Source organism: Drosophila nasuta, chromosome 2R, assembly GCF_023558535.2.
Source record: "Drosophila nasuta strain 15112-1781.00 chromosome 2R, ASM2355853v1, whole genome shotgun sequence".
In the NCBI taxonomy this organism is placed as follows: Eukaryota; Metazoa; Arthropoda; class Insecta; order Diptera; family Drosophilidae; genus Drosophila; species Drosophila nasuta.
Genome location: NC_083456.1, coordinates 18,525,341 through 18,546,605, shown reverse-complemented (window position 1 = coordinate 18,546,605; position 21,265 = coordinate 18,525,341). Strand labels below are relative to the sequence as shown.

Below are 21,265 nucleotides of genomic sequence, written 5' to 3'. Positions count from 1 at the left end.
GGAAGTTATTAAAGAAATACTTTTGTATGAAGACAATCTGGTATATTGTGCCGTCTATGGTATATTTTAAATGTGATACTATATCGATATAAATAAATTTTTGGGATTTTTGTAGTATTTTCGGTATATTTTGAAAATAATACCGGCATATTTTGCTATTATTCAAAATGGGTAGCGGGTATCTCACAGTCGAGCACACTCGAATGTAGCTTTCTTACTTGTTGTTGCTGCTGCTGTTGGTGCTGTTGGCCAGGCTAACCAGTTTTTAATGATCAAAAATCAAAATAGTTATGCGCAGTTCCTTTCCTGCAGTGCTGCGTCCAACAACAACAAAAAACTGGGTCAAACATTAACGCTTTGATGCAGCCGCCTCGCCTTTGCGCCTCCCCAACTCTCTTCTCCTGTTCTCCTGTGCTCCAAACTCGCTCCAGGCTAAAGCGCCCGATTCGGTTCGTCTAGGTTTCTGTTTCTGTTTCTGTCTCTGTTGGTTTTTCGAGGCGCTAAGTGCTCCATTACGAAATTCTATGCTTCTAATCACACACAGTGTCCAGCATTGACGATGTTGTGTGTTGTGTTGTGGTTGGCCTTGTTGTTGTTGCTATTTTACTGTTTGTTTTCTAGCTTTTCTGCGTATTTTCTGCGACTTTAATGTGTTAATTGACAGGCCGCTGCCGCTGGCGTTGATTTCGCTGAGCTTTTGATTTCAACTTTACAACTTTGCAACGCCCGCAAGACAGTTTTGGGGCGTTAATTTCCTTTTTTGGGGAGCGGGCGGAAAACTAGCCAACGTGCTGTCATCGTGGACGATATTAAATTGATATTAAATAATTTCGTTAAATAACAGTAACGAAATTAGAAGATAGAAGGTTAATATGCGTCCTTAACTTCACGCTAATTTAAAGAATAGACTCAAAATATTAAACTATGCTAATTTAAGCTGTTAGATCCGTTTGCTACTCTTTGAATGATTCATTTTAAAGTTAATGACATTAATTTTATTTAATAGCATTAGAGACATAATTTAATTCACAACAAAACTAAAGTTTTTGAATCGGAAACATTAACAAATAAAAGAGTAAAATTTTGCTTTCAAGAATGTAATGTTTTGCTTCGAAAATTAAGTTATTATTTTTCCAAAAAAGAATAATTTAAAGTTTTTAATTTAAAGTTTAGTTCTTTCTCATTTAAAACAAGTGGAAATGGATCTTTATCTTTGTTAAACCTGTAAAAAATGCCTACTGCTGATAATCTGGTATATTCCTTACTATATAGTATATTTTGAATATAGTACTATACAATTATACCAAATATAACCTTCCATATAGTAATTCAGTATTTTGTGGTATATTTTAAAAATAATACCGCTCTATTTTTTTCCTTTAAAAAATGTAACAAATATAACCTTCGGTATGAATAATTTTTTTTGGTATAAGAATAATACCACACTATATTGTTCTTATAAGAAATGGGTGGTGGGTCTATCACAGTCGAGCAGACTCTACTGCAGCTTTCTTACTTGTTATTATTTTAAGGATTTCTTAAATAAATGCAATTTATTGCTAGTTCTGAGTCACTCAATTTTTGTAGAAACAACATTTTAGCCAATTTATCAACTTTCATCCAATTATAAAATAAGGAAATTCAATAAAATTATGTGCTTTGAAAAAATGTAAAATTTGTCATTTCTTCAGAAGAAAGAATAATTGCTTAACATAGTTCAATATCAATTAAAAAGATTAAAAAATGTCTAAAATAAATTAAATTTATTGGGTCCGAGGAGAATCCTTCTGCAATTTCCTGCGGGCACAAAGTTATAATGATCTAACTCAATGTGAAAATAAAAAGAAAATAAACAAAAAGTGTTTGCATATTCTACACAAATTAAATGTTGTTCATAATTCAATTACAATTAAAAAGTTTACCAAAAAACGGTTGAAATAAATGATTCAACAGAATGTGAAAATAAATAGAAATTAAACAGAAACTTTGGTAGACTGCATCTTAAGTAAAGAGAGCAAAAAAAAGGATGCCAGCAAAAACATTTGCTTACTAATGAAAAGTTTTGCACTTAATTTCAGTATTTGTTTACTATCTTTATGGGCATCTCCTTTATATAAATGTGTGTGTGTTGATGATGCCTGTTAATAAACATTTATGTCAACTGTGTGTGTGTGTGTATGTGTGTGTTTGTAGTTTTGGTTTGTGTGTTTAGCAAATGAGTTTTAGTCGTGCAAATAAATGGCATCAAATCGTGAAATTCTATGTGTATGTATGTTGACTATTAGTTAGGCGCATTAATTAACTTAGAGCTGAATGCAAAACGTTGGTAAATATTTAACGCACATTGTTCAACTCGATGCTGAAGTAATGTGTGTTGGTTGTTGCTTGTTGTTGTGTTGAGTCTGCAAAAAGGTCAGTTAACCCAATGCTGGTCTGGCTAATCAAATACCGAGTACAAGCACAATTCAGCTTGACGCTCGCCCCGAGTACGTCATATATTATGGATGTGGCAAATGCGAACTTTCAACTCCCTGCCGCAGGCGCTAAAGGGGAGAAGAGGAGCAGAAGCAGGAGCTGAATGTGCTGGCCGCAAATGTTGAGCATAGCAAATGACATTTGTGCCACATCACGCTCAAAGTTTAACAAACACTGGCAAACCAGGCACAGGCGAAAACACAGCCCAATTCTCAGTCCTTAAATCCTGGCCAGCTGTCGCCTCAGAGGTTGCCCCAGCCCCCCAAAGCGCGCCCGGCAATGCATGCGAAATTGAGTAAGACAAAAAACCAAAAAAAAAAAAAACAAGAAAGAAACGGTTCCTTTTAACCAAGTCGATGGTCGATGTAAATAGTGGCGCTCTGTTTTCGGTTTCAGAATATCCACTTCCACACAGCGAAGCCGAAGGTGGCGCGGAAAAGTGTGTCACCTGCAAGGACCCAATGCGCATGTCCTGTGCGCTCTCGCTCTCACGCTCTTTGCTGGTGAAATACATTTGAGTTTCAACAACGTTTCGTGCCTTGCGACTTGCGACTTCACAAGTTGATTTAGCGGACACAGAACGCAGTCAGACGTTGCAGCGCGTGGTCGTGCCAAACGAAAAAACTAAACCAAATTTCAAAACGAGCGAACGAACAAGGAGTACTACAAAACAAGCAACAACCAATCAACAACAACAGCAACAAGAATAACAACATAACTAGAACAAAGTTACAACAGCAGCCAGGCGAGCGAGAAAATTGTGAGCAATTTGTATTTGTAATTTCTGTATATTTTACGTACTAAACGCGCGCGATTTTCCAACTCTGTGTGTGTGAGTGTGAACTTTACATTTGTGTGTGTGTGCTCCACTCTACTGTAATGTGTGTGAGTGTGTGTTTGAGTGAGTGAAGTCAGCCAGAAGCGAACAAAAATATACGCTCAAAGCGAAGCGTGCAAAAGTTTTGTCTGTTGATTTTTTCGCCAAAGCGCAAAAAAAAATAAGAAAAGAAAAGAAAATGCAAAAATATATGAAAGAAAACACTTAAAGTTAAACAGAAAAGCTAAAGCCCAGCGGCTGGCCAAGAGGAAGGAAAAAAGTATGTAGAACAAACAAAACAAAGAACAAATCGGGCAATGTTTAAACAGCAGCAACAAGAGAGTGACTTTGCTGGGCGTGCATAAATGAATCAAAATGAAAATCAATGCCTTTTGCTAAATATGCGATACGTATACGTGATGTGGTGTGTGGTGTGCAGTGTGTGTGTGTGTGTGTGTGAGCACGAAAGGTAGCAAAGAGAAGCAATGCGAAGCGAAGCCAAGCGAAGCAGCACAGCGAGCTAAATTCAAATAATAATAAAGGGAATTCTCACGTGACGCATAAAGCCAAGAACACACTCACACACACATACAAACTACTGCTGCAAAAGCAGGCCGCAAAGCTCAACTTAATGCCACCTGGCTCACACACACACACTCACACATACAGAGAGAGACATGCACATGCTACATTTCAGCTACTTTCATAGCTGAGCTGATTATGATATGCGCTGCATACTTTTAGGGGCAGCACAAAAAAAAAAATGACAAAACTCGCTGCCGCCGCATTTGTTGCTGCCATTTTGCATACACGGATTATAATGAACTGTACTGTGTGTGTGTGTGTGAATGTGTTTTGTTGTTGTATTTGTGTACCGTGTTTTGGTTTTAATAATTTAGCGCACTCAGTATTAAATGACGCGTTTAAAGTATGAAACGGCAGGCGAAAAAATATATATGTATATTGTATATGCCATTTAATGCCGCTACACTCTGCGTCTCTGTGTGTATGTGTGTGTGTGTGAGTTGGAGTGTGCTGGTCTGCAATAACAACCCCAGGCAGGCAGCAAAAAAAAAAAAAGAAAATAAGGCACACTAACACACTTTTGGGGCCAGAAACTCTGTTACTGAGGACTACGTCATCCTAGCCAGAAAGCAGAAAGCAGGCAGAAAGCCTGGAGCTGCCTTTGGCAACGTCGTCACATTTGCGCATTTACAATCACATCGCGTGGCATAGGCCTGGCCTCCATACACACAAGCACACACACTTCTCTATGTGAGTGTGTGTTAGTGTGTGTGGCATGTGGAGTTATACGAACTCGCCTCGAGCGCTTGGATCGATTTGGGATAGACATTGCGGCAGCTGCTGCAGTCGAGTTCTACACAGTTACAATTTTTTTTGCTGCTGTGTGTGCAACACGAAATCTGCAAGGAGCAAGGCGACAAGACTCGTCAGCAAATCGAATTTAGTCTAAATATATAAACATATATATTCGTTATTGACATTTTCATATGTGTGGCCCCAGAAGCGAAGCGTAAAGGGAATTTTGCCAGCGGCATTTTGTGGCTGGTGCGGATGCTCTTTGATTGCCCTGCCAAGTGTTGCAGTAAATTTCGACATTATCAAAAATGCTCGACCCTTGACCTTAGCCCAGCGGCAACTGAATATACGAGTAAGAGGCCTTTATGCTTTGTATTACTACTCCAACGGTTTCGATTGCCATTTCGATTTCCTGCTCGTCGCCAACTGCAAAATCATTTGCCATCAAATCGCATGTCGCTTCCTTTTATTTCTTCGTATATATATAGCTTTTACACTCTCATACATTTGAGTGTGTTTGTGTGTGTGTGTGTGTATGCAAAGCCTTGTCGCAAAGTTTGCGTTTATAATTTATATTACTTGTTCGGTTCGTTTCGTTTCGTTTCCATTGTTTTTTTTGCTGCGCTTGGCCTTGCCTCGCATCTGTATCTGAGTGTGTCTGAGTGTATCTTTAAGTATGCCCACTGGCATTTACCGCTTTTGGCGGCTCCAGGGACAGATTCTCTAGGCTCTTTTATGACTATTAAAATATGCATTTAAATATATCTTCTGTTCTACTAAGCCTGAGTTGTGTATATGTGAGAGTGTGTGTGTGAAAAGTTACTTTACTTTCGTATTCATGTGTGGAAAATTGAAATTGTGTGGTTATTTACTGAACGTCTTGGCGTTGATTGCCGTTACGCCCCATTGCCTGGTACATGACTATAATAATGATTACCATTTTATAGCGCTGCCAAGATAAATTGTCGTTCTGCCGCCGGCCGACACCAAGTCTGAGTTCATTTTTCAATCCTTTACCCAAAAAGTTATTCTCAATTGCTTTGCTTTCAAACTGCAGCTCGTGAGAAAATTTGCCGAAGGGGGGAAAACAAGCTTAGAGCAGAGTTGAAAACTTTCTTGAATGCTATGATAAAATATTTAACATTAACCATAGTGAAGAAATATATTTTTTAATATTAATCTTTTGCTGTTGAATCATTTTATAATGCTAGCTAATTTTTGAGTTTTTAAAGTAAGTTTATTCTATTTTATTTTCTTTTGATTTTAGTTGAACATATGGGATTAGAGAGGAGCTGAAAACTTTCTTAAATTTAAATATAACCACTGTGAAGAAATATTTTGTTTAATGTTAATCTTTTGCTGTTGAAACATTCTAAGATCCAAGCCACAATTTGAGTTTTTTAAAGTCAGTTAATTATATTCTCATTTCTTTTGATTTTAGTTGAACTTATTGGAGAAATGTTAGAAAAGTTTTTAAAGAAATAGAAATTTCTAAAGTATAACTTATTAAGGAAAGTTGTTTAAACATATTTTTGGTTTCTATTCGTATATAAGATATATTCTTTTGATAGATAATGGTATTGAAGCTTTTTGGTCTAATCATTAGTTATGCTCTTTATGGTTGAAGTTTCAATAAGAACTAAATTTACTCACAAGATAACTTCTGCAGTTTTGTTTTTTTCTAGAAAATTCTCAAGTATCATCATCATATATAGTTCTTTATTTGTGACTTAAAGCTCTTTTCATTCAATCATTAGTTGTATTCTTTTTGGTTACAATTTTAATAAGAATAAAATAACTTCTGTGGGTTTATTTTTCTAGAAAGCTCTGAAATATCACCAACAGAAATCTCTTTCTTAAATAACTATCTAGCTAAATATGTTTATACTTATTTATTCGATTGTAGAGGTTTTGTTTTAAGGGAAGCACCTGTTCTCTTTAGAACTTTTAAATTAAAACAGTTTCACATCTCAAATATAAAATTCTGCACCGCAATTTTATTTGCTTTTTGGTTTGCAAGTTCGCTCACATTTCTCACTTTGATAAGCTTGTAATTAGATTCTGACTAATTGTCAGCATGTGTAATTTTGCATACATCTTCCGTACAGAAGGAGGAGCTCAACAGCAAGGCAAGCTACTTATCTCTTGCTGCTATTGTGTGTTTAGCTGGAGACTGAGTACGGAAGGACTTAAAGTGTCAACGCATAGAGGGCGTTGCTCCAGTTCCAGTTGTTGGGCTTCTGTTTTGGCTAATTGCTGTAATTAATTTACCTGAGCTGACTCGGTGAATTGTCTCATTCTCATTCAGGTTGTGTTGCCACAGCGCAGCATGTTTCTGTGGTCCTTTAAGTGGTTGTGTGTGTGTATGCGAGTATGTGGGGCTTTAAGCCAATCCAGTTTAGTGGTTGACCCATTTTGCTGACGGCACAAAACCACTTGAACTCTGCAGCTGTTCTTATTATGCACCACAGATGGGGTGCTATATAGACTAGTATATTATATAGTATGGTTATGAGTGTGTTTGCTGCACGTGTCGCATATTAAAGGACTCGAGTTGCAGCCAGGAATATACGCGAACATCTATCTAGCTTTTATTTGAGTCTCTACTCTTTTATTTATAGGCCTGTTATCTGCTGTGAAAGTTGCAAAGTGTTTTATGCGCAATTAAAATGACAAAGTGTTTGTCGCTTCGCCATCGCATTGCAACTACGTGTGTTATGGATTAACGGACAAATGCATTAGCGCTTTAAGACATGTTTGCTGCAGCTAAAAGTGTTTTTATACCCGCTACTCATAGGGTAGAAGGGTATTATAACTTTGTGACGACAGGAAATGTATGTAACAGGTAGAAGGAGGCATCTCCGACTCTATAAAGTATATATATTCTTGATCAGCATCAACAGCCGTGACGATCTAGCCATGTCCAGACGGACATCTGTCTGTCCGTCCGTCCGTATGAACACCCAGATCTCAGAGACTATAAGAGATAGAGCTATAATTTTTTTTCGACAGCATTTATTATGTTTGCACGCAGATCAAGTTTGTTTCAAATTTTTGCCACGCCCCCTTCCGCTCCCGAAAAGAAAAAAATAACAAGCGTAATTTTAAAGCTAGAGATGCGAATTTTTGTGTATACAATAATGACTATAGTATTTGAGTCCTGAAAATTTGATTGCGATCAGATAAAAATTCTGGAAGGTATTAAAGAAATTCTTTTGTATGGGCTAAAACGCCTACTTACTAGGGGTCTTAGATTCTTTGGTTGACAATCTAGTATATTGTGCCGTCTATGGTATATTTTGAATGGGGTACTATATCGATATACTAAATATACCATTTGACACATTTTTATTTTTATTTTCGGTATATTTTGAAAATAATACCGCAATATTTTGCTTCTGCGGGTATCTCACAGTCGAGCACACTCGACTGTAGCTTTCTAACTTGTTTTTTTTTTGTTTTGCATAATGTTCTCGATTTTCTGGCACGTGCTGCCTAACCACCTTCACTTGCAGTCGAATCGAGTCGAAGCTTACATGTTTGCACTCTACGTACGTTTTATGCCATTTCTAAACGCAGTCACATCCGGATTCACATCCGACGCCAGCTGCCTCCCACAATTCCATGAGTTTATCTGTATGCTTGTGCTTGTGTGTTGATTTAAAGCCTGGCCATTCAGCCTGGCAAAGTGCAATGTGAATGGGCGTGAAGCGTGCAAACTTTAATGGATTTGGCCGATTCTTTATGGGGGAAATTGAATTTAAATTGCCCAGGATGAACAGAGGAGCTTATCAGTTTATCAGGCATCATCCCATCAAGCATAAATGTGACCTTTACATAAATTCAAACACTGCGATGATTTACGGGGATGATTTATTCGTTGACCCTTTTCTTTGCTTTTGCAATTGTATTTGTTGACATATTTAACTTAATCGCAATAACTCAGAAAAAGCTGCCACGCCTCGTTGCGTGCATTAAAATGTTATTAACAGTGCTGACATCAACGGCTTCTACTTGACTGCATCGACAAACACTGAGGCCACTGAGGCGTATGCGTAATGCACCAGATGGAAACTAACATACATATATAAAATATGAAACGAATGGGAAAAAAAAAATGTCAAGCGAAAAGGCAAAAGTTAAAGGCAACAAACCAATGGCAAAATCACGTTTTATTTATTCACTGTCAGGCGAAAAGGTTAAATGTTGCACATCGAATGCCATTTTACCAATCAAATGTGTAACCGTTGCCGCATCCGTTTTCGCCATCCTTTTTGGGGTGTTTCGGAAACGGAAATGCACAAAAGCAACAGCACAAACGGCAAAGGCGATGACGATGGCGTTCGCGACGGTAAAAAACTGACTGAACCATGGACATGCATCCGCTTAGCTAAGTCAACTCTGCAAATCTTCCAGAGTTGTCAGGCTTCGGGGTTCGTTTTTTTTTTTGGGTGCTGGCTAATTGGCCATGTGCTTGGCTGCTGCTGTGTGAAATGGTGACTGTTTTTTTTTGAGGGTTTAACCTGGAACTCAATGTTGCCATTTGCCGTACTGCAAAGAACCGTTGCTTGCCACGCCATGTGTCGTGATTTCTCATTTTTCTTTCGTTTTCATTTGCGGTGCGTTGTTACTGAATCGTCTTACTCACGCCCCTCTTAAGGCTGAATCCCTTGCTGCAGCGACGCCTACAACAACTCGTGTTCAACTCACGCCATATCCGCTTCGCCATTGTTATTGTTATGGTTGTCCTCAGTTGTGTAGCCAGCCAGTCAGCCAGCCAGCCAGTTTTGTTGATGTTTGCTCGTTCGCTTCCCGACAATGCCAAAAGCGGCAATACTTTTTATTGTATTTTCGCATTTTTCCACCAGTTTATTTATTGCCCTTCACGTGGCCAGGGCGACGGCAACAGCAACAGCAACTGTAACCGTTGCCGAAAAGTTCACAAAGCGCAACATTGGCTCCGCTCACGACACAAATTGTGGCAAGCAGCCTAAAGTAACAACAGCTACAACGACTAACCGGGGAAAACCAACAACTGGCCCACATAGCCCTCTGTTTTGTATAACAATCATAATTCATTATATGGCATGCTAATTGCATGCCTCGCATTTCCACTTAGCAAGCTCCCAATTCTGCCTCCTGCCTCCTTCCTCTGTCATTGTAGTTTTCAGCAGGATTTGAACATGAAATGCGAGGCTAAATTAATTCATAATAAGCCAAAAGAAATACTTATATACATAGCGTAAAATAACGCTCTGTATTTGCAAGCTACTTACTTTGGGCATCGCCATTAGTCCAATTAAACAACATGCGATATATAATTGAGTTTTAATATATAAACAAACGCACTAACACCAACGCATTCTCACAAACACACACATTTCATTTCATATACATATAGCATATATATGAGAAAAATATATGTCGAGAACGTTGTGTGTTTGTTAACTGTGTAAACGATATGTAAACACAAAAACTTTACTCAAAAAACAATTAAGCGCTGCACTGTGGAGACTGCTCGACTTTTAAGTACGCTGTAGTCAAAAGTTTAAAGAGCGATGCCTCTATGTATATAAAGTTTAGACGTAACTGCAGCATGATTATTAATTTACTTATTCAACAAAAGTGTGGTAAGATTAGGAATGATTGATGAGCTATGTATTAAGAATAGACAGGAAAGCTTAACGAGAGTTTCTATATTTAGGTTACTGCTAAATAGACTAAACACCAAGCGAAGCTTCATCAACACAATTTCAAATAGATGATAGAAATTATTTCAGGAAGGAAAAAATATGAAAAAGATTAAGGAGTAATTATTAATATTTATACCCGCTGTATTGGAAATAAAGCCTACTGCAAAAGGGGTTTTAGTTGCTCTGACTGACAATATAGTACTATATATTATGTACTTATATATACTTATATCAATTGGTTGGTATAATAGAAAATATGTTAACTAGTTTAGTAAATTAATTTACTTTTATTTATTGTAATTAAACTAAATTTGTATATTGCTAAAATGTTATTCAAAATGTATTGTATTGAAAGTTCAGTTTTGCATTTGAAGTATGTTTTATTTACAAACTATCCGTAGATGTTTTAAATTTTTAAAATCTAATAACAAAGAATTAAAGACTTTTTAAAATGAGTTTCCTTTCAACAATTGTAGCTCAACTGTAATTAGTCACAAGTAAATGACTTTACTTGCAGCAGATCAGCAATGAAAGATATAGAACAACCAATTAAACAAGAACATATTCTCGTAATTTATGCTTTTTGCTCTCGAGCGAGATTTTAAAGATTTAATCAGTGAGAACGTAGCATCGTTGCCAAAATGCCATTACGCCCATTCATTTAATTTTCATTAAAAGAAAAATGCCAGCAAAATTATCCTTACATTGCTAATTCACTTGGCCAAGTTTTTCGCTTTGACATTTAGTTTTCTTGGTCAAGAGTTTGGCCAATCTGAGTTTCGCTCTACTTTTGTGCAGCCACTGAACTTTTGTGTTCATTAGCTGCCATTCAACGTTGGCCTCAATGAAAATTGTTGCCTAGTTGTTGTTGCCGCCTCCCCCTCACTTAAATCTGTACCCACTCTATTGGCCACATATAATTACTAGTTTCGAGTATAGTTTATTTAGTTTGACATGCATTTTTGATTAGTTTATTGACAATTTATAGAGCACCAGCCAAGTGTCTCCCAATTGGCCAATAATTTGCACTGAATGCGTCTGTCAGACAAACTGCATTATGGCAACGCTTTGCTCTGGGCCACAATACTGAATCCCTCCGCTCTCTGGCTCAAATTGTAGGCCTTCAGGGCCATGTCTATTGCATTCCGTGGGACGCATTTCTGGTGCTTAATGCCAAGCAATTTGTTCAACGCCTCATATAAATCTTGTGCGCATTGTTTGGCACTGCTAGTCAGGATTTCTTTGCAGTTATTCACAGACACACACACACACACACACACTCACATTCATATGCAGCCATACTACTATATAGAAGAGAACCATAAAGCCTTTTGTATAGCCTAAACGAAGGGCTCTTAAGATATGCGAATGAACTGCTGGCACGCTGGCTTTCTACTGGGGTGTTAGTTAGGGTAGATTCAGCGTTCAGATTACTTACATCAGCAATCAATAAAGTATAGGACAAACACATGTGCACAGCTATACGGAATTTAGTTCTGGCTCTTGGCCAAAGTGCGTTTAGCCAGCGCACACTGGTGCAGCATGCTATGAAATTGGCAAGGGAAAATATATGGTATTTTGGTATTTTTTATATAATTATTAATTACTATTATTTATTATTACTAATTAGTATTCACTATTTACTTTTTTATAATTAATATATATATAGAATTTACAATTTAGTATGTATTATTTAGTATTTTTTACTTACTTACTTGGTAAGAATTAACTAGCTAGTATTTATTATTTAGTATTTAATATAAAGTATTTACTATTTACTGTTTTGCATTTAATGTTAAATATTTAGTGTTGGCCCATTAGTATTTAATATTTATTACTTATTGTTTGTATTTAATCTTTAGTATTTATTATTTAGTATTTACCATTCAGTACTTACTAATCAGTATTTAATGATTCGTATTGAATCTTTAGTATTTATTATTTAGTATTTTTAGTATTTAAAATTAAGTATTTGGTATTTAATATCTTGAATTTGGTATTTACTATTTAGTATTTAATATTTGGTATTTATTATTTAGTATTAACTATTTAGAATTTCATATTTTTAATTTACTATTTAGTATTTATTATTCAGTATTTATTGTTTGGTTTTAAGTATTTACTATTTATATATTTATTATTAGGACTATAATTTAGTTCAGGCGCTGGCTTATATTTTTAATTGGCATACTAAAATCTAAATACTGCTTCCAAAATACAAAGTTAATTGCTATAATTATAATTATATATTATCTTTGGTTTTTATTATTTATTATTCAGTATTTCATATTTTTAGTTTAATATTTAGTATTTATCATTCAGTATTTATTGTTATGTTTTTAGTATTTACTGTTTTTATATTTATTATTAGTACTATATTTTAGTTTAGCCGCTGGCCTATTTATTGAGCAGCATTTGTAATTGGCATACTAAAATACTAAATACTGCCTTAAAAATACAAAATTAATTGCTTTAATTATTTTGTTGCACGCCACTGTGGCGCTAGTCCAAAGCTGCCGCTTCGCTTGGATTTGTGTGGGGCACGTTGTTTGTCTATGGCAGTTGTGGTATTGTTTTTGTTCTTGTTGTAGTTGTTGTCGTTGCTGTTGTGTCTCTGTAGGCGACAACATACACATGCATGAACACAACACACACACACACACACACACTCGCATAGAACACACACGCACATAGATGCTCAGATGTAAGACACTGCCATTGTTTGCAGAATTTATTGCACGAATTTCTGAATTGGCTCTTTGGCCTGGTATGTGGTTTTATTATACCCTGTAGCCATTAATATTGCATGGAATGGGTATAATAAAAACTGAAGTTGGCATCATTGGCGCTATAAAGCAAACTATGTAACTGATCAACATAAAGAGTAAAGTGCATCTCAAGCGAAAGTTATTGATTAAAGTGTTTTAAGTGCGAAATTCTGTTTAGTGTACAAACACTAAAAACTATAGGATAACTTCACGTCCTTTATACTCGACTAATGTTTATTTATAGCTTTCCTTATACAATTCTTTGTTCTCGCTGAGTGAATATCAACGCACAGCCGAAAGACTGAGCGATGCTATTTGTTCCACTGACTGAATAGTTTGTACAAAACGACGACGGGATGTTTGAAGCATGGAAAAATAGGTGAAAAGCGGTTCTGTGTGTATCTCTGTTGTTCAGCAAACTGATTGGCATCGTGCATCTTTCGTGCTCTCCTTTGTGAATACACAGAGAGACATGGCCTTGGGGTCGCTCCTATGGCGCCTAAAACAATAGCAGGGCAATAAGTATTAATTGGAACGACCTGAGCCTCATTACCATTAGAATTGGCAGATGTTTTCGTTTTATGCTTATGTCGTGTTAATTAGCATAAACATTTTTCCGGGTTATAATTTAGCCCCTCCCAGACTCGAGGTGCATGTTGCGTATACGTAATATGTGACAATGCGAGCACATTTCTTCGCATTCATTTTGCGACAGCATACTACGATATTGTTATTGTGTGTAATTTGCTCGCAGGATGCCTTCGTTTCATGTGTCAAGCGATTGTCTCATCATCGTGGGGGCTTCTGTTCAGCAACCATATATTAATATTGCGTATACGCCGCATTTGACATTTATTTATTACACTCGCATTTAATGCCGTCACATAAATTTATGGAAAACCCGAAAACAATTTGTGTGCCCCAACATGCACGAATGCGACACATGGAAGACATGCAACACGTTTCCTGCTCATCATTTTTGGGTTGCGTGAGTCGCGTTTTATGAGCTCGGCTCTGCTCCCCGCAGCTTTCTGCAGCAGATCTCGCAATTGGATGCTTATAGCTTATAAATATGCTGGCCTGACCAGCATAACTGTAAATTCCTTGTATGCTTATGCGTCAGACGCATAAATTAATTGCGGATTTACACTGTCTCACGCTGGGGAATTTAGCTTAGCCGGATCTCTTGAGTGCGCCACGCCACATTTATTACCGAAATAAACACCCAAAGCCAAAGCCAAAGCCTATTTGCTGCCACACAAACGAACGAATGTTCAAATCCAGACAAAACCCTCAACTGGGGAAAACGAGTAAAGTTTATATTTAGATGCTGACAGTATATTTATAGAAACTTAAGGACATCACGCGAAGACGCAAAATTATCTTTCGAGTCAGGTAACTACGTGCGACCGTTGAGACAAATGCGTATTTAAACGAAGGGCTTTCGTTTAGTAGAAGTTTTTTGAGTAAACGGTATTAAAGAGTGGATGATGTGAAAAGTAAAAGGGCGACGTTTGAGTGACGTATTCAGTCACATTGAAAGATCTGCTTGTATGCAAATAAGTGAGCACTGACATGTGGCAGGCAAATGTCGTCCGTTATTCGCGTCAGTCCCATGCAGCTTACACACACTTTGAATACATACTATGTAGTTGGCGTTGCAGTTGCATATATGCATACTCTGTGTTGTGGCATGTGGAAATGTTGCAACATTCATGGCTTATACAGGATATTCACGCCACATGCGTTGTTGCATGTTCAGATGTATGATTTATTTATCAGGCTTTGGCTCAAATAACACGACGCCATAAGTCGCCCAAATCGTGTAGAAGCCTGCACACACTGCCGCAACAATTAAGCAGAATAACTGACACGAGATGAAAAAGCATTAAATTAAATGCAAAAATAATAATTAAATGCACAATACGATTGTTGTGTGCTCAGGTATTTGTGTGTTGCATGAGAAATACAAACACAGGTATTCGTGTGCCTGAAACTATGCAATGCAATATTTGCTTGCAATATGCCAGACTGCAATTCAACGTGTGCAAGCGAAAGGATATTTTATTAAAAATGCTTTTAAGACATTTATTATATTTCAATAAAAACAAGTAAGAAAGCTGCAGTGTGATAATAAAAGCAAAATTTAATACAATGATGCGATATTTGTTGAATTTCATTCGTACGCTTTGCAACGAAATATTTGCAGCTATTTGCATGATGAAATTTAAAAACTTTTTATGCAATGAACAATGATTAAATGCAATGATGAAATCAGGCAACACTGTTCTTTCTTTGACACAAATTTATAGCTTTTATTAAATTTCAAAAACATGAGAAAGCTATTCTTAACTATGATTAAAATCATGCAGTTTTTATTAAATTTCAAAAACATGAGAAAGCTATTCTTAACTATGATTAAAATCGTGCAATATTTAACATCAATGTGCAGGACAATTGACAAACGAAAAGACATTTATTAAAAATGTTTTAAGATATTAAATAAATTTGCACGAAAAATAAAGCTATTGTTAATAACGATTGAATACGCAGGTATTTGTGTTGCATGTGCAAACATTTATGGTTGCGCCTGAAACTATGGAACGAAATATCTGGTTGCAACCTGCCGCAATGCAAGCCAGCAGCACTTTTATTGTTGAATTAAAAAAACTTTTATGAAAATTAAACGAGCACAAAAAGCCATACTTAACAATGATTAAATGCATCTGCAAACACATGGCAAATATTTGGTTGGCAGATGCTGCAGCTCTTTAATTGATGGAATTTTAAAACTTTTATTAAAAGTGATGATCAACTATGGAAACACATGGAAGTTGTTGAAGCTAAAGCACTTTAATTGATGAAATTTTAAAACTTTTATTAAAGTTCAAAAACTGAAGAAATCTCTTCTTAGCAATGATGAAATCTGTCATTCAAAAATTTGTATGGCAAGTGCAGAAAATTGTGTGGCAATTTTTTTGGAAATGCAATTTTGGAACTTTAAATAAATTTCATCAAGAAAATAAAGCTATTCTGAACTATGATTAAAAGCGTGCAAGCTGCTGCACTTTAAACTAAAAGCGGGGATTTTAATGGATGATTACGACTGTTATAAAATTGAAACAATAAAATAAAGCCAAAGTTAAAGACTGCACAAAAGTGCCCCTGAAACGTTTAAAGAGCAGTATAGCAAAACAATTATAAATACTTGTTCGTGGCAGAGTAACATGAACACAAACACATGTAATGTCACATATGTTATTCTCAACTGTGTGTGAGTGTGACCTTAATCCAATTAGCTGGTCCGGACCGAAGCATTGGCAGCTTTGTGCTGTGGCCCCACACACACAGATGATTCCCCAATTTACTGTCAGTCAATTTAATTTCGTGCCAGGCGGTCCAAGTCAGTTTGACAGTTTCGGTTGGACAGTTAGTGTGTGTAAAGCGAGAAGAGAGAGCGGGAGAGAGAGAGAGAGAGTGAGAATTTGGCAGCTAGAATGGAGAATGGTAGTTGGGCAGAGTGCAGGACTTGGTTTCAATTTCATTGGTTTGGCTGGTGCCCATTTGCTGGGCACTTTTGGAAATTGTTTGAAGGTCGGTTTGAAATTTCACACGCAGTTAAGTGATTAGCCCTGCTTGCTTGCTACTGCCCAAGGGGGCAACAACTTGGCTCGTTTTGTCGTTTATTGTTGTTTATTCTTTGTTGCTGGAAATCAAAACAAAACGCTTCAATTTCTCTTTGCAGTTTTCGTGTTGCGACACCAGCGTTGACCAGAGAGATCTACGTTTCCATGTGAAGTGGCAATCAACAGAGCAAAGGCAATCGAACAAACGAGAGCGCTCAAATTGAACGGCTTGAAAGCAGCATGGATAAGGAGCACGACGACGATCGAATAATATGAGATTAGATGGGGCTTTAGAGCCCCGTCACGGTGCTGCAACGCTGCAGGGCCGCTTTATTGGCGTTGCCAAGTATCGGCGCGAGACGCGTGTAAAATGTGAGCAACAGCAGCAACAATGCGCTGATGAAGACGACGAAGCAGCAGCAGCAGCCGCAGCAGCATCAACAGCAGCAGAAGCAGCAGCCGCATCATCAGCAGCAGCAGCAGCCACAATAGCAGTTGAAGACGCCAACAATAATAGCAGCAACAATAACAACAACAACAATCAAAACAACAACTACGACAGCAACAACTATAATAATAACAACAAGAGCAGCGAGAGCAACAATTGCCGCTGGGAGGCGTCAGAGCAACAAGCTCAACACTTGTCGCCCAGCCAGGCGCCAAGCATAATAATAGCAACACAAACAAACAACAAAGCAAACTTGCACTTAAGGATTAAGGGCGTCGCAACGACCGCAACAGCAACAGCAACAACAACAACAACTGCCGCGTCCCTAAAAATGCGTGAGGAGCAATCGTTAATGCTAATGGACCGCCGGACTGAGGTCGATGGTGTTGGTGGCAGCAACAACACCAACAACATGGGGCGACTTCAAACATACGTCCTGTGCCTGATTTCCGTTGTCGCACTGCTGCCACGGCTGCCAGTGGCGCTGGCCGATGACGGTGACAATTTCTTTGCCGTTAATAGCTTCAGCGTGGGACCGGAGACGACAACACCCGAGTTTGGTAAGCTAACACCACGGGGCATGGCCTCACCGTAACTTATGTTAGTTATCGTGTGTCAGTGTCGTGTGTGGCATGCCATGTTGTCGTCGCAAACCGCTAATCAAATATGTATGTACAACAATGACGTCATCATGTTGCACTATTGTTGCATAATCATGCTAAAGCAAGCACAATGCTTGCTATCTAACCACAAAAGCCACACTCAAAATGTGTGCTTGCCACAAATAAATGTGCTTACTATTTCACAAAAATTTCCAATTCGTTGAGCTGCACTTTTAAGATACTACACAACAACAGCGAAGCAAAGTTTCCAATTATAACAATTATAAATGTTGAACGGGCTAGCCTTAAATGACAGACCATCAGTTTTGAGGCATTAAAAATGAGTTGAGTTGATGCTGCTGTTGCCCGCATAGAACCCTTCCTTCGCTTGGTAAACAAACTGCCACGTTGGGTAATCTCTTTTTGAAATGGGTATTAAAGGGGCAACAATACAACTGGGCTGCCTGGGTTGCCTTTTGGGTCATAGAGAGCAGACCCCTTGTTGGTCGTCGTTGTCTCTCTTGTTGGTCCCCCACTTTGTCAACACTTTCAGAGAATTTGCTCGCCACAGCCAGAAAAACCGATGCAATGCGGCAGCAGCAGCAGTTGCTTCTCTTTTTTAGCTGCATTTTACGGAGGGCTCTATTCATAGCAGTCACTGCATTTAAAAATAAACCACAAGCAAATAGACTTGCACCCTTCTCTCGCTCGCACACACACTTCACATGTATGCACAAGTGTTTGTGTTCGTGTGTGTGTGTGTGCGCGTGTATTTGTCTGCTAGAAAATGGCGCAACCTTTTTGCAAAGCGCAGCCATTTTGTTTTGTCTTTGCGCTTCCGTTGGCTTAAATGCGAGGCCGGCGCACATCCTTTTCCGCTCCTTTCCTGCTCGCTGCTATCGTCAGCGTCATCGTCATCGTCATCATCAACAGCAACAGCAGCAACACATAGACGCGGCTGCCATCAACGTTGGTTGCGCTTGGTAATTATGTCGGAGTATCAACAAAATTAGTGGAGCAAACGCGGCATATGCTGCGATATTAATGCCTGCGTTAACCCCTGGTTGCCGTTGAGATTTTGCATACATTGTTGGCCGCCAGTTCCGGCCAAAGTTGCTCCCAAGTGCTTAATTAAGATGTGAACTCAACTCAACTCAACTCGGCTCACTTTACATGCCACTGGCATGTTCTTCTGTGTGTAACTGAGTGTGAGACTCTGTGTGTGTGTGTGCGTGTGTGTGTGTGTCTACGGCGTCTGTTTTCATTTCATTCAAACTTAATGAAGGATTCCACCCACAAGTCTGCCAAGTGCCCTGCCATGTGGTATGTGCTGAACCATTGAAGTGCCTCTCACTCGAGTCGCACTCCGGCCCCTTGAGCACCTGCGTGGGCTAGCGCCAAAACATTTCGGCATACACAGGTACACACACACACACACACACACACACAGACGCTGACGTATACATACGCACTCGTAGTCATACTCATGCTGGTACTTAACTGGCTGACAAGCGAACTGAGCGAACAGAGAGTGAGAGATTTATACATGAATTTACATTTTAATCTGCCACTAAGCCGCTTGGGATTCAAATACTTTTCACTTTTTGCAGGCTTTCTTTTATTTATACATTGTGTGTATACGTATATATTGGGGATTGAAAGTTTTGTTGCGGTTTCATTATAAATTTGACACCTGGGATTAGTCAAGAGGAACATGTGTTAAGTTAACCTCTACTTTACCTATTTCACCTTTTTTTCTTCACTTTTTTTCATCATAGATTATGCCAGTCGCGGCCAGAAGAAGTTTGGTGACAAGTGCGAGAATACATTGGAGTGCGGTTTTCCCGGTTCAATATGTGATCCCAAGAAGAAGTCGTGTCAGTGCACCGAGGATCTGCATGTCACCAATCACATTGATAAATGTGGCAAGGGTAAGCGTTAACAACACCAACAACAACCACAAGAAGTACAACAAACAGGCTCAACCTTGCTTGTCAGTCTGCCAAGTTTTCATTAAAAGAAATGCATTGCCAGCAAACAAATCCCCCAAAGCTCAACGTTGATTACATCGCGCGGCAAATTAAAAAAAAAAAAGTGAACAGAAAAAAGAGGAAAAAACAGTTGAAAGAAAGTCAAGTCGAAATGATTTGGCAGCGGGCGGGCGACACTTGGCACAAAATTATAATTTATATTCCCCCACTGTTTGGAATGCGCATTTAATATTGTAAATTAAAATTTAATTATGGCGATTATGGTCCCCACCACGTAAACATTAAGCTCAGTGCATTGGCTGATTGATAAATTTATGGGCTGGGGATTTTGCATTTAGCAAGCTGGTTAATGACTCACATCAAAGTGAACTTGGCACCCAAAGTGAACTGCTTATCAAACACCAATTATAAATACGAAATAGAGTAAAGGGATTGGGAATTTGAAATTTGGATCAAACTATAATTATAAGCTGAATGCTTATAAATAGCTGTGCCCAATAAATGCGTAGAATTCATCCGACATTTACACACATGCCATAATATTAAAAATACAATTATTTATGTAGTGTGTGGGTGTCATTCGTTGTCCTCATTCTGCGCCTATAGTTTGACCAATAAAAATATTTGTCTGTCTGCCATTGCCATTGGATCGACCCCATTTCGGACACTCGTAAAACAAGTAAAACTTGTCCACGTGCTGAAACAATAAAGAATGTGTTGTGTGTACGAGTATGTGTAATTCAATTGTGCGAATCGTGGTCAACAATTTACTTATAGTATTTTTCCCCTCTTATCTCCTATCTTTCCCGTCTTTAGCGTCTGCTGTTAACGAATCCTGTTTCTTCAACGAGCAATGCGAAGCGGTTTACTTTCAGACGGAATGCCGAGACGGACGTTGCATTTGTCGGTTCGAGATGTCGCCCATCTGGGGCAAGGATGGCTCCGTCGAGTGCAAAGGTCGGTGTGGACACCCAAACACACACACACACACGCACAGTTAATGTTTGCTTAACGGAGAAGTAATGGAAAGTGTTTTGCTTGCAGGGCGCCAGGATAAGCGAGGACCCGAGACATACATTGATCCGGCCATGATTGGCGTGCTGGTAGGAATGGCATTGATGTTTATTATTATTTGTGTCGTCCTGCGATTGTTTAGCCAGTGAGTAAATTGCAATGCAAACATTTTCACACAACACCCACTGCAAAAAGACACCCTGTAAAAATCACGCACTTTACAAGTCTAAGATAGATAGAACTAAGCGAAAGGATATACTAAACATTCTGAAGGGTATAGAGTTCCGAGCAGCATAATCAAGCAACACTTGAAATGTTGCCTGTCATGAGTGGGGCAAACCTAATTGGGTCAATGGGCTGTGCTGATGATGCTTTGCCGTCGTCATGCCGTCAGGAGCAAAGAGCGAAGGCCCAAGGACAGCTTCATTATGTTATGTGCAAAGAGCATGCTGTGGGCGTAGTCATGGTTATGTTGATGATAAATAATTTCATCAGCAATTAATTTCAGTCA

General features: G+C 38.3%; 1 protein-coding gene across 6 annotated transcripts in view; it reads left to right on the top strand.

Annotated features, from left to right (window-relative positions):
- Positions 1 to 21,265, top strand: part of LOC132784590 (uncharacterized) — a 29,054-nt gene that overhangs the window by 2,636 nt on the left and 5,153 nt on the right. For 2 of the 6 annotated variants that reach the window (XR_009632266.1, XR_009632263.1), the window contains exons 1-5: positions 3,041 to 3,235; positions 16,819 to 17,707; positions 19,528 to 19,680; positions 20,557 to 20,697; positions 20,785 to 20,899. Coding sequence is in view for 2 of the 6 variants with exons in the window: in XM_060790295.1 (XP_060646278.1) it covers positions 16,972 to 17,707; positions 19,528 to 19,680; positions 20,557 to 20,697; positions 20,785 to 20,899 (1,145 nt within the window). In the remaining 4 variants the exon portion in view is untranslated. Of the gene's footprint in view, positions 1 to 3,040; positions 3,236 to 16,818; positions 17,708 to 19,527; positions 19,681 to 20,556; positions 20,698 to 20,784; positions 20,900 to 21,265 lie in introns of those variants that run through there. The other 4 variants (XR_009632264.1, XR_009632265.1, XM_060790295.1 and 1 more) reach the window with 3 other exon arrangements.